The sequence below is a fragment of the Temnothorax nylanderi genome, unplaced genomic scaffold, assembly GCF_030848795.1.
Source record: "Temnothorax nylanderi isolate EJ_2023f unplaced genomic scaffold, tnyl_v1.0 TNYL_tig0191_pilon, whole genome shotgun sequence".
In the NCBI taxonomy this organism is placed as follows: domain Eukaryota; kingdom Metazoa; phylum Arthropoda; class Insecta; order Hymenoptera; family Formicidae; genus Temnothorax; species Temnothorax nylanderi.
This window is the reverse complement of record NW_027249253.1, coordinates 330630-343484: the sequence shown is the minus strand read 5'-3', so window position 1 is coordinate 343484 and position 12855 is coordinate 330630. Positions and strand designations below refer to the sequence as shown.

The 12855-nt window shown below is 36.8% G+C and overlaps 2 protein-coding genes across 3 annotated transcripts; one reads left to right on the top strand and one right to left on the bottom strand.

Annotated features, from left to right (window-relative positions):
* Nucleotides 1–972: 972 nt before the first annotated feature.
* Nucleotides 973–2228, bottom strand: LOC139778659 (uncharacterized). The gene is made up of 2 exons (XM_071716713.1): nucleotides 1752–2228; nucleotides 973–1643 (listed from the first exon to the last, which is right to left on the bottom strand). Exons 1-2 carry the CDS (start codon nucleotides 2172–2174, stop codon nucleotides 1284–1286), a joined length of 783 nt encoding a protein of 260 aa, XP_071572814.1. The 5' UTR covers nucleotides 2175–2228; the 3' UTR covers nucleotides 973–1283.
* Nucleotides 2229–3569: 1341 nt separating this feature from the next.
* On the top strand, nucleotides 3570–12571 carry Culd (CUB and LDLa domain). 2 transcript variants are annotated; one of them, XM_071716715.1, is made up of 11 exons: nucleotides 3570–5073; nucleotides 5344–5680; nucleotides 6474–6643; nucleotides 7033–7253; nucleotides 7833–8187; nucleotides 8515–8721; nucleotides 8842–8961; nucleotides 9430–9663; nucleotides 10135–10285; nucleotides 10930–11406; nucleotides 11491–12571. In XM_071716715.1, exons 1-11 carry the CDS (start codon nucleotides 5055–5057, stop codon nucleotides 12242–12244), a joined length of 3045 nt encoding a protein of 1014 aa, XP_071572816.1. In that variant the 5' UTR covers nucleotides 3570–5054; the 3' UTR covers nucleotides 12245–12571. The 2 variants fall into 2 exon arrangements, with proteins under 2 accessions (XP_071572816.1, XP_071572815.1); XM_071716714.1 differs by having other exon boundaries at nucleotides 10120–10285.
* Nucleotides 12572–12855: the final 284 nt, after the last annotated feature.

The window sequence follows — 12855 nt, the reverse complement described above, 5'->3', positions numbered from 1 at the left end:
ATTTAACTAAAATTATTTATTTTCTTGTTAAAAATCGGCACCGAAAAAAAACTGACCTTTTAGCCCCGGTCTCCCCTACTTTATAATTTCGCTTTACAACTTAGCATGTACTTTAAGTTGTAAAGCGCGTCATGAACCCATGTGGCACCTCGTTTTGCGTTGACACACACACAGACGAGGCGGTGCGAGGGGGGGCCTTCGGCCCCCCCACCCCCCCGTGGTTGAAAGCGTGGAACTCGCTCTACAACTTAAAGTACATGCTAAGTTGTAAAGCGAAATTATAAAGTACATGCATGGGGAGGGGGGTGCAGGGGAGCAAAATTTCCCCGCCCACGCATGTACTGGGCACACACACACACACACACACACGTGTGTATGCCCTGCTTTATAGAAGTTGTGATTTCCGTTAAAGCAGGGCACACACACACGTGTGTATGCCCTGCTTTATAGAAATTGTGATTTTTGTTAAAGCAGGGCACACACACGTGTGTATATGCCCTGCTTTATAGAAGTTGTGATTTTTACATAGAAGTAGCCTGCGGCGAAGCCCCTTCCCCCGCATAATAAATCTAAACAAAACTCCCAGCGTGAAACCTAATTGCTTGAATGAAGACGCTTGATTATTTGTGTACTGTTTATACACGTTCCCCCGCATAATAAAACTAAACAAACTCCCAGCGTGATACCTAACTGCATGCTTGAATTAAGACGTTTATTCTGCATGATTGACCAGTCATTCCGCAGAATTGACCAGTCAAAACTTTGACCAAGACATAACGCACGCCACGCAATAATGTTAGGTATAATAGAGTTTAGGTATGTAACATATTGTCAGGATAAGCTATTAGATTTATTAATCCAGCATGGTGTTCTAACATTTACAATTAAATATAGTGAATGCGGTAATGACATCAATATTGATAAAAAAACATTAATGTACCGATGTAGAAAACGGTACTACGTAAAAAATGAGCACAAAAAACGTATCTCTAAGCAGTGCTGGTACTCGGTTCGTCAGATGCTTCTGGCTGGTCCTCAAAAGTGGATGTCGGAGGATATAATTCTGCGATGACGTCAAAGAAGATTTCTATACGCTCCAAGCGGCTATAGGCGCGTTTGAAGAGATATTCGCACAAATATCCAAGGAGGTGATCCTCCCTGGTTCCGTACCTTGGGATATTTCCGCGAACCTCTCTCCAAACACGCTCTATATGCTGCGTATGCGCGCCTGTAGATTTAAAAAATGTATTAGAACAATATACAAATAAACAATAATAATATAACTATGGCAATAAGTTCTCACCAGTTTCAGGATCGACGAAGTTGTAGGAGTGGTTTACTGTCAGATGTTGGAAGCCTTCATTGTTCAAACAATTATAAGACTTCCAACAATCTGACACGATGGTAGTACCTGGCAATATCCACTCCTTAATACACGCCAGAAGTGTCTTTTCAGTTCGATCCTGTACTGGCACGATAAAAATCTTCTTTGTGCCTCGCTCATATCCTCCGAAAATCCAGTGACCTGTTATGAGCCGACCACGATTGTATTTTCTTTTTCCAATTTTTGCTTCATCGATTTCTACTGTGCATCCTGGGCCACCAAGTTTCTCACTATGTTTTTCAGCCCAGAACACACAGACCTGCAGAAAGAAATAATATTATATTATTAATATTTTGTTTCATACATTTTACATGTGTGTGTGTGTGTGTGTGTGTGTATTTATGAAAATATATTAAAATATAATTACCTCTCGGCAAAAATTGAACCAGTCAACAATCGTGGTCGGTGATGAAACGCCAGTTTCATCTTGTGTGTCATCTTGACGTGGATGTCTCAACATTAAAAAACAGGCAACAAGTTTGCATATTGTTGCCACGTCAAGATGACTTTTCCCGAACCAAGTACCAGCTTTGCCACTTTTCTTAAAATTGCACTGCTTCGAGACACGTTTCTTGTGCTCATTTTTTACGTAGTACCGTTTTCTACATCGGTACATTAATGTTTCTTTATCAATATTAATATCGCTACCACATTCACTACATTTAATTGTAGCTGTTAGGACACCATGCTGAATTAAAAAATCTATTAACTTATCCTGACTATATGTCAAATGTCCGAATTCTATCAGCCCTAACATTGCGTGGCGACGTGGCGTGCAATTTCGTGGCATCTGACAGTAACAACATTGTCGCGCTTCATTTGTTTTATAAAATACATATTTAAAATTGGCGCAGTTTTGCATGCGCGTGCGGCCACTGAGCATGCGCGTGCGGCCACTGAGCATGCGTATGTGGCCGCAGGGCATGTTCAGTGTTGCTACATGGCGTCGGTATGACAGGAATCATAACCTGATTCCTGTCAACTTTAACGTTTAATATCTCGCGTCGCGGGGCAGAGCGACACTTTTTTCTGTCAGATTCGTTCGTTTTGTGCAAAAACGCGTCGATTAAGCCTAAATTCAGCGAAATCAGTGAGGAGGGAGCTCTCCTTAAGTATTACCTTTTGAGGTTGCCTATCCTATATAAAATTACTGCAAGACAAGTCTTCCTGTCTATCATATATGTATGCTTATTTCGATTTAACTAGATGACCAGATAAAGTGTCATTTACTATGAGCTCTTATATACCGCCACGTCAATGCAGTCCCTGCTGAGATCTATTGTCAACAACTTAGGTGTTTGGACGCGGCATTGCTAAAAAAAACGGGCGTTATATGCCTCAAATGAGACAACCGATTTAAGGCTTGCCTTAAACCATTTTTCTACTTGATGACGCCCAGCTTCATATCGCTGCATACAACCACCGTGAACACCTTAATAGACTTGAGCTGGAAAACCCTCCCGTACCCTGCCTACTCACCAGATGTTGCGTTTTCAGATTATTACCTATTTCGATCGATGCAGCATGGCTTGAGAGGACAACGCGACCGAAATGCGACCGAAGTCAAGAAATGAATCAAAGAATTCTTCGCGATCAAGGAGCCGGCCTTTTATCAGCACGGAATCCAACTTTTGCTTGAAAGATGGCAGAAAATAAAAGATTCAAACGGCAAAATTAGTTTAATTGAAAACAAACGTTGTATAAACCATTTTTTCTTAAACTGTTGGAAGATTTGTGTTAAATATAACATAAATCACATGTCCCAAACGGTCCACTCAAATTTTTGTGTTAATTTAATATAATATGGATGTATTAAATGGTAACACCGATACTATGTTAAAATATTTCAATAAAAAGGAAATGTAATTCTGATCGTAATTTGAAATTAATTATGTGTACAATTAACATAACTTTTATGTTGAAGTTAAGATTGTAAGATAAAATCAACACTCTTTGTCTGTAAATTTTTATTCCCACTTCTGTTATAGAGTAAATTCAACACGCTTTTTCTGTAAATTTTAACACATTTATACGTTTAAATTGTGTTATTTTAACATATTTTTTAAATTATTTTAATAATTTTACATTTTAAATTTGTTAAGTTCAATTAACATAGTAGACATATGTTAAATCTACACATGTATGTGTTGATTATTTTACACAAAAATTTTAACAATGACCTTTTTTAACAAAACTACAAAAATTTTCCAACAGTGTAAGGATGTTTTACGTATAGCTATATGTAATATAATTTTGTTTTCTTGATTAAACAGTGTAAAGCTAGTCTCAGAAATTATTTATAAACAACATGTTATCATTGGGACAGAAAAAGCGTAAATATCGCAATTTTGTCCCATTTTTGTACTTGATATTGTTTAAATAAATTATTAAAAAATTTAAAAAAAATATTAACAGAAAAACTTAAAAAATCGTAATTGCAATTCTCGATGTCATAGAAGTGTACCATAAAAATTTCATTCATCTTTACTGTACAGGAGCAGAGATACATATTATGATATTTACATGGGAAGTATATCTATATACATATACAATTTCTGTAACTTTTAAAGCAAATATCTCAGAAACGGGTCAGACAATCGATCGCAAATTTAATACAGGTTTTTGGGATATATAAGTGCAAAATCTCTGTAAATTTCAGCTTCATCCCTCTATTTTGACATAAGCGATATATATACATCCTTAATAGATATTTTTCATGAAAAAATCCAGATTCTTTCTCCCTCTCTAGCCTAAGATATTATCATATATACATCGTTTATGATTGTGAAAATTTTCTGCCGTTTGAAACTTCATCCGTTTTATTAATTTGCAAGATTCGAACAAATCAGAGTTTTGTATTTCTTTTAAATTAATTTTTTATTATAATTTTAAATTAATCTTATTAAAGTGTACGTCGTGTACGATTAATGCTGTGCAAAATGTCGTGTGATTATTTTATTCCGATGATTAATAAGTGCGATTGTAATGTTTGTGTTCACAAATGTTGTTTTGCAAGTGCAACGAATGAATCTGAAAGATGAAAGAAGAGATCTCGAAGATATTAGACCATGAGAGCAACCATGAGATAAGTAAATATAACATCTCATAGAGATCTTACTTCGAAGTGGATGAGCTGAGACATACTACTAATATTTTGGGAAGTTACGACAAAAATATTTTTTGCTATAATTGTCATTTTTATTTCTTTTTTATTGCAGAAGAATTTAGATCACAATACAAAGTAGTTGTAAATAAGTTTGTGTAGGATAAAATTTATCCTAAAAAAAGAAATAAATTGTGCTTATTATTTACCTACTTGCAATTATCCTAAATCCTATTGACTTCGAGAGGCAAAAACGAAGATAATTGGTTAAACTCGGTCAAAGAGCTCTAAAAAAAAAAAAAAAAAAAAAAAAAAAAAAACAAGACAATTTTGTTGCATAAGACAGTTTTTTATACCAATTTTACCACAATATGATTTCGTTGAACTTTGCGGGGTAGTATAAATTGCAAGGACAACGTGATCGCCGTGTGTTCGAGGGATGCCATAAGAGTGCTTTATTCGATATTAGCGAGGTATGTGACACCGACACCGCGCTAACGAAATTATACACAATCATGTCGGGTTTCCTTACGGAAAGTGTAGAACGTCGTTTTCCGCGCTACGAATATGTTTCACTCCAAATATGGTAAGAAATACAGTGATCAACGCGACGCCGTTCATTCGCCGCAATTTACAGAAAATAGCAAAATTTTTAATTTAAACGTCAAAAAATAATGATAATTCACCTTGAAATATTAATTCTTATGGAAAAGAATTAGATTTCATGTTTTCTTTATTCATCTCTATTTTGTATGTTATTTTTTCCTTCGAAGATTGTGTTTTCTATAAACCTTCGGAAATCAATCGTTAGTATTTCGCGCGTATTTTTTTCATAAAACGCTGTCGCGGATTGCAGTGATCTTCGCGACGTTCTTGTGGATCCTGGTAACGATTGGTGGATCCTCGAACATCATACGAAACGAGGACATTTGCGGACCTCATAATGGCAGGCGTCTGTATCTGGAGTTGGGCGAGAAGGGCATCCTCTACGCGAAGAACGTCACCTTCGTCAGAAATTCACCAAGGCAACAACTGATGCCACGTCTTTACTCCACCATCATCAACAGTTCCCATCATCAATGCAGCCTCGAATTAGTGACCTGTCCGTCCTGCGTGATAGTTGTTACCTTTAAGAACATCGCGCTTCCACATCACTGTGGCGACGGAGGAGTCGTGATGGACAGCCCGTGCAGGTGGGACCGATATATCAGTGAACACTATCGAGTAAAATAACAAATATAATTTCATATCGAATTCTGCTGTAAAGTATAGATCGTCTGAAATGACCTTTCTTCTTAAAACATATTTTAGAACCTGGTATTTATTCTAATATATTTTATCATATTGCTTTCATATGAATACATATAGCACAATGAAACTCAGCTTAAAATTTTTCCTTTTATTGACACTTATTCATGCTCGACAGAGTACGTGCTGCGTTAATAATATATAACAATATTCTTGTCATTTAAAAAAAAAAAAGTATACGATGCAAGTTCATAAAAACTTGACGTGTAGATTCAAAGATTGTTCAATAATCTACCTGTCAAAATTTCCATTTTAATAACTTCGTGTATTTTCTACACTTTAAAATAGTGCAAGTTATAAAGTCTAAGTTATAAAAACTAAATGTGTTTAAGTTTTAAAGAAGAACCGAAAGGCACGTTTGGATTTGAGAAAGATATAACGGTATAATACACATAGAATTATAAAAGATTTATAATATAATTGAATAAGCTGCGCTAAGTTAGTTAGTTATTGTTATATACCGAACAGAGTAATAGTATTTGGAAGCAGCTAAAAAACTACATCTGTAACTCTATCTTTTTCTGTGTGTGTGTGTGTGTGTGTGTGTGTGTGTGTGTGTGTGTGTGTGTGTGTGTGTGTGTCGGGGATTTGGCTTACTTAGATCTATGTATATCAGGGCGCTTCATATATCGCGGTAACCGCAAACTCACTTTGAAGCCGTGTATATCCGTTTTGTAGGTGCGACTACGTGTGGCTCTCAGAACCACCTTACGAGGAGGTTTCCGGCTCGCCCTTCTGTGGATTGTACCCACCAATCATATATAGATCAAGCACGAGAACTCTGTCTATAACTCTACTCTACAGTCAATCCCACAAGCACGCGTTTACCATCGAATACACGGCAGAAAGTTAGTAAGGATGATCAACATTGTATTAATAATGCTGATGTAAAATTAAATCAATTTTCTAAGAGCTGCGATACGCATTTAGAATCAATACTAATAGCCGAATGCAAAAATAGTCTTCAGATATTAATCGCGTTGAATGAAATGTTAAAATAGCACGTAGAACCCTAATTGGATTAAGGCTGAATTTTAAATCCTTTATTCTATTCGCGGTAAATCTCAATTCTATTTGCGAAATCTCGTAAAGGATGACGACGCGAATTTTCCGATACGCCTCAACGTCTTTGCCCATTGCGCGGCGAATATGAATAATTTCTTTTAAATCGAATGTCATCGTGACCGCGACGCGGACAAAGTATTCTGGAATCGACGCGACGCTTTTCGTTCCGCAGGAAATAGGTTGCATCTGAAAGGGACGGAAATGACATCGAGAGCGCCGACAAAGGATTTGAACAGAACCGGTGGTGGTATTCTGACCTCGCCGTTTTTCCCGGCTCGATATCCCCGTGACTTGGGCTTGGAATATATCATAACGTGCCCCAGCGAAGCCCCCTCTTGTCGCATCAGATTGCTGTTTAGCGACTTTCAATTAGCGACGATCTCCATAATGGAGGTGCATTTTTAATTATCTCTTAATTAATTTTAGTCTTTAGCAATCGAAAAAACTTTTGTGAAATAAATCAGTGTCAAATATTCTAGCTTTATCTTGATACATTTGTCGCGAAACAACCATTTTTAGCATTTTATAAAAATAATGAAATAATATAGCTTGCAAATCCAGAAAATGTTTAAAATATTAGACCGTCTTCTGGATATTTTTATAAATTTCTGTTCCGTTTGAATGATTTCACGAAGAAGGTCCCCGATTTTGTTTTGAATTTTTAAGGCAAATTGGACACACTGAGAGAAATTTAATTGATTTGCAACGACAACAAAATTTGATTTGCTGCGAGAGCAAACTTTTTGCTATTGCAACAAAAGGTTGGCTACTATTGCTAAATTAATTAGCTCTCGCAGCAAACCAAGTGTTTGTTGTCACTATAGTGACAAATAATTTGCTAATACAGCAAAAAATTTCTCTCAGTGCATAAAACCTACAATATGTATCTGATAAATTTTTAAAGGATTTTACATATTGCCACATTTTGACGTTTGCAATATTCGAGACGTTTCTAACATTTATCGTGTTTAGTTTTACGATTGGAACGGACAACGTTTGGACGTGAGTAGCGGTACGCGATTTCGGCCGCCGGTCATAGTGAGTTCCGGTCCGTCTTTGCTGATAAGATTCTATGCAAATGGTGGTACCGGTCTTGGTTACAAGGCCTTTTTTTCCTTCGTGATCGGCCATACGTACGACAAATCCGTACAACCGATCACCGACTGCGGTGGATACGTGGAAAATCTGGGCGGCACCATCACGATGATGAACATGGTCGGTCAAGGAGTGAAGATCTACGATTGCGTTTGGTTAATCAGACCACCTAAGAATTTCTTGCATATGAAGACGCACATGTATCTGAAGGTAGTGAGTTTCGCTGACATGGGTACGTTGCAAGACAAAACAAAATACTTTATTAAAATATCTAATAAAGCGAGGAAAGTTGAAGTTAGAAAAATTGCGTGTCCTCAAATGTCTTGTAGAAAACGTGCAAAGCGTCAGAAGGAATTAACGAAAACGATAGAAATCAAATGTAAAATTTTCTTCGCTTTTCCTCTTATTTCTTTCAATCAATTTAAATTACTTTATTATTTCATCACATGAGACAAACGGAACTAATGTAAAACAGAATTCTGGGCGATTGCGAGGAATAGGTAGAATGAGTTTTTTTTTTGGGTAAGTGCTGTGCTATTATAGAGCAGTTATTTTTCAGCCGGCAATACGGAGTTGATCATCAAGGAGGGTCCGACTTCGGCCCTGATGTCGCTGGAAGTTATTCGACATCCGGCGAGTCAGTTGCAACCGCTCAGACATAGGGAACACATCGCGCCGGTCACCAGCGGATTCCACGTGAGTCTTCGTGGTACATTCGGTCCAAGTTCTCACTTGGCGATCGCTTATGCGGCCTTCAGTTACATGGGTGAGTCTGTCCTCGATGACGACGACGAGTTGCACTATAAGTCGCAGGGTAATCGCCTCATTCCAATTAAGCCTTAGTATACATGTTTCATTTGTCTTTGATTGGATCGAACGTTACCAGATTGCTTTGCGGGCACCGATTTCCTGTGCCAGAATCACAGATGCATTCCAAGCCAGCTGAATTGTGACGGTTTTGACCACTGCGGTGACAACAGCGACGAACCAGCTACTTGCTTACAAAGTACGTATTTGTGATTTCGAGCAATTAAAGAGTTTATTTGAAAAAGACTTAAAAAAAAGCGTTGAAATTTTTAATGCGAAAAAAAATAATATCGAAATCAATGGCAACATAAAAACTTGACACTTCTTTAAAACGAAATAAATATGCTAATTGCAGTAAGTATTTAAATATGTATAAAATGTTTAAATAAAATAATTTTATACAATATACATTTTTTATATGTAATGTATTAAATAATATTTTTTATGTATCTAAATATAATATTTTAATGTAATATAATATTTTATGTATTTAAATAGTATTTTTTGTATGTATTTAAATATATGTATAAGTGTTTAAAAACATATAAAAATGTATATTTGATTTGTGTCGTTTTTAGTTAAACAATTTTTTATTTTTTATTTTATCTTGCATTTTTATTTAATTGTATTTTTTTATTATAAATTGATTTCCAAACGTCACGTACAGATTGGGAAGTGGAGCCGCGCGACCGTAAGTGGCATATGAACAAAGCGAATTACTACTTTCCGAAGATCGATCGATATCCCGATCTGAAAACGGCCACCCTGGTATTCGTTGCCAGTAGCCTCGGCCTGATCGTTCTGATATCGGCTCTCATTATACTGCTGTACAGAATAGGAGCCAGGGCCAGGCAACAAAGAGAACTGCAGTCTCGTCTGGAAACAATCAGTGAGCTTTTAGGTAAAGAAGTTTTGAAAGTTTGAATCACAAGCTTGACAAAAACAATATATTTCTTTTATACTCTACAAAGCACAGCAAGATTAGGTATCAAATGCACAATTTCTATTTTAAATTTACGCAATCCGTAAGTTAAATTGACTCTTGATTTGTTAATATTGAGAATAAAAGGATGTTTTATTAAGACGAAAATATATACGAAAAGAATAATATTTTTTGTTTTCCTATTACTTATTATTATTTTAGAAATTGGAAATACATATTTACACTATAAAAATTGTACTTTTTAAAGGTGGAAAAAATGCGATCGATACATTTTTATCAGGTTGTTTATGCAAAAATTAATAGACTACTTCGCGAGTTTAAAATGACATGAATTGGAGCATATTGATCGTTAATAGGAGTAACCTTTCCCGTAAACCAGTACGAACAAAACGCCTCTTACGTCACTCCGGACAGTTTTTGATATTACAGACGGTGCACCAATTGATGAAATATCCATTCCGGATGATCCACCCGGCTACGAGGCTCCGCCAGACTACGAAGAGGTCGCAAAGCTCGCCTTGTCGAAGAAGGCTCGATGCTTGAACCGCGACAGAACTTACAACAGAAACTCTCCAAATCAGTAAGACGTTACTTTCTTACATTTTATCAAGAGACACGGTAGTGTTTTGCGCCAAGTACACGCGAAGCGAGACCGCACCGTGACTCTTTTACGCGAACGCACGAGTTGCAAGTACCCGAGATCTCAATAACGAATGAACGGATCAAGTTCTAAGTAGGCTTGATCGATAGCTTCGGTTTGAATTTATTACATATACAGCAAGATGCGTTCCAAGACTATAACGAATAAAATTTCAAGTACCTTCGAAAAGTTTGAATTGTCGCAACAAGGCCGTTATTTACAGTCTAATTTTTAATTTTCCTACATTAAAATTCTATGAAAATAATAAACATTTTAAGTTGAATGAAAAAATACAATTTTACATATTTCTTCTATTTGCATTCTTAAAATTTAATTCGTCAATTGTATCTCGATATTCTTTTACGTAGTTTTCCTCCTCAAATTAAAATAAGGTGGTTTATCCGTCTATTCTTCTATTCATTAAATAAATAGTTAATTGTTATATATGTATTTTGAGATTGGTCAAACTGTTTAATTTTTTATTAAATAATTTAAAATAATTTCCTGTGGAGATACTAATCAAATTCTGATTTTTGCAAAACTGTATAGTTTTCCAGAATTAAGTTTTAAATTTTAAAATTAAGGCACGACGAGGACGTGAATTCTTCTACTTATTTGATCGTGGAGGGCGCGAGCAACGGTCATAGTAACCAAACGGCTACATCGAGAAACGATCGTGCACTAGGTATACACGAGAGCCCACCGCCCCCATACATCACACCTCCAGGAACTATACTGAGAAACGTGAACCTAACTAGTTTATCAGCGTCGATGAAACAGATTTGTCCTGTTCGTCGCACTTGGCTACGCCGCAGCGCGCAATATCCTCAGTCCTCCTCGGGCGATCGTCCACCTCCCGGTGGTCCATCTTCATTCACGAACGCCGAGGCTCTTGATACAAATCCAACGGATTGTGTCTCCTCGGGTACGAATCGACGGTCCAAAAATCTCCCGAACGAGGCCCGGATCGTACGTGAAACTGTCCAAGAAGATACTACAGTAGTATTGGAAGAGAACAGTCGACACGTTTCAGAAGATGATTGTAACGAACTTGTTGATAAGTAATTTCAAGATTTTTATACGTGTATTATATATTATGTTTTATTTTATTCTTACTGCTGTCATAATGAATTATTTATTTAAAGAGTTGACAGTTTGGACGGAAGAAGTACTAGTTCCTGCGAGGGCGCCTGTGGCTGTGACATTAGCTGCTCCAATCTTCCAGTTAATCTGTCAACTCCTGTGACAAGCGTGGAGGATCGTGAGATACCGGTGTCAGAATGCGATCAAACGGCGACCGTGTCCTCTTCCGCGAGGAAGATCGATGGACATCAAGAGGAAGACTTATCTGTCTCCAAGAGCGTTATTGTCAAACTTCTGGGTTCTAAGCTAACGAAATCATCTCATCGTAGCATCAACTTGACAGCCGCCTTGTCGCCTTGCGACACTTTGCGCTGTTCCTCCAAGAAGTTCTCCCGTGACCGCTGCGTCAGCAAGATCTCGACGATCAGCAACAGTTGCGACAGGCTGCAGGACGATTTCGAAATTGTGTCGGAAGCGTCCAGCAGCGTTGGGTGTCTCAGTCCCAGAACGATGACGAATACTCCGAATGACACACCGATAAGCATCAATCGATATCGAAGATGTCACTGCAATCGGCGACACTCTAGCTGCGATCTAGATGGTCTGTACGAAGGCATCAAGGTCCTGGACTCGTATCTGGCGCGTAAAAGCCCCAATGTTGACCACGAACACCGACAATCGGTCACCATGATACTGTTTGGCACACCAAAACACGAATTGACATGCAATCTAATCGCATTGTCGCAGCAAACAAGAAGAGAGAGATACATGCGCGCTCGTACGTGGCGTTCCAGCGAAGATGCCTCGTCGAATTAATTCCGTTCTCACATTTGATGGAGCCCATTAATGACAGAAAGATAATCGAGCATATGCAATTATGTTAATTTTTTTGACAAACAGGATAACAATCGAAGAAGATTATTGATCTGCGTATCGGAATTTACTAAAAATTGGTTTACCAGAAAAAAATTTCGTCGATAACACATTAAAAACAAAAAAAACATCGGAAATAATGTATAACCTTTGATAATTATATATATATTATAATAGATTTTTACGTTATTTACAATTACTACTTTGCAGTGTACAAAATGTGTATAAAAGTACAGTGTATAAAAAACGAAAGAAAAACGTTTACACATATGATATTCTTATAATTTATTATGAAGTTAATTTGTTCATGATTGACAGGATTAAAAAGAATTTTAATTTTACATATCCCAGTTTTAATCAAAATAAATAACAAAAAAATTACATTGCTTATAAAAAAATTAATTAAGTAATATCTACTTAAAAAGGTAAAAAAATTTTATGTACAGGTATATTGATAATTGGAGGCTACGTAAGATAAGTTTTTAATAAAGATTATAATTATCCAGAGCAACAAATCACGCCATATCAGATTGAACTCCGTAACAGTCTTATTT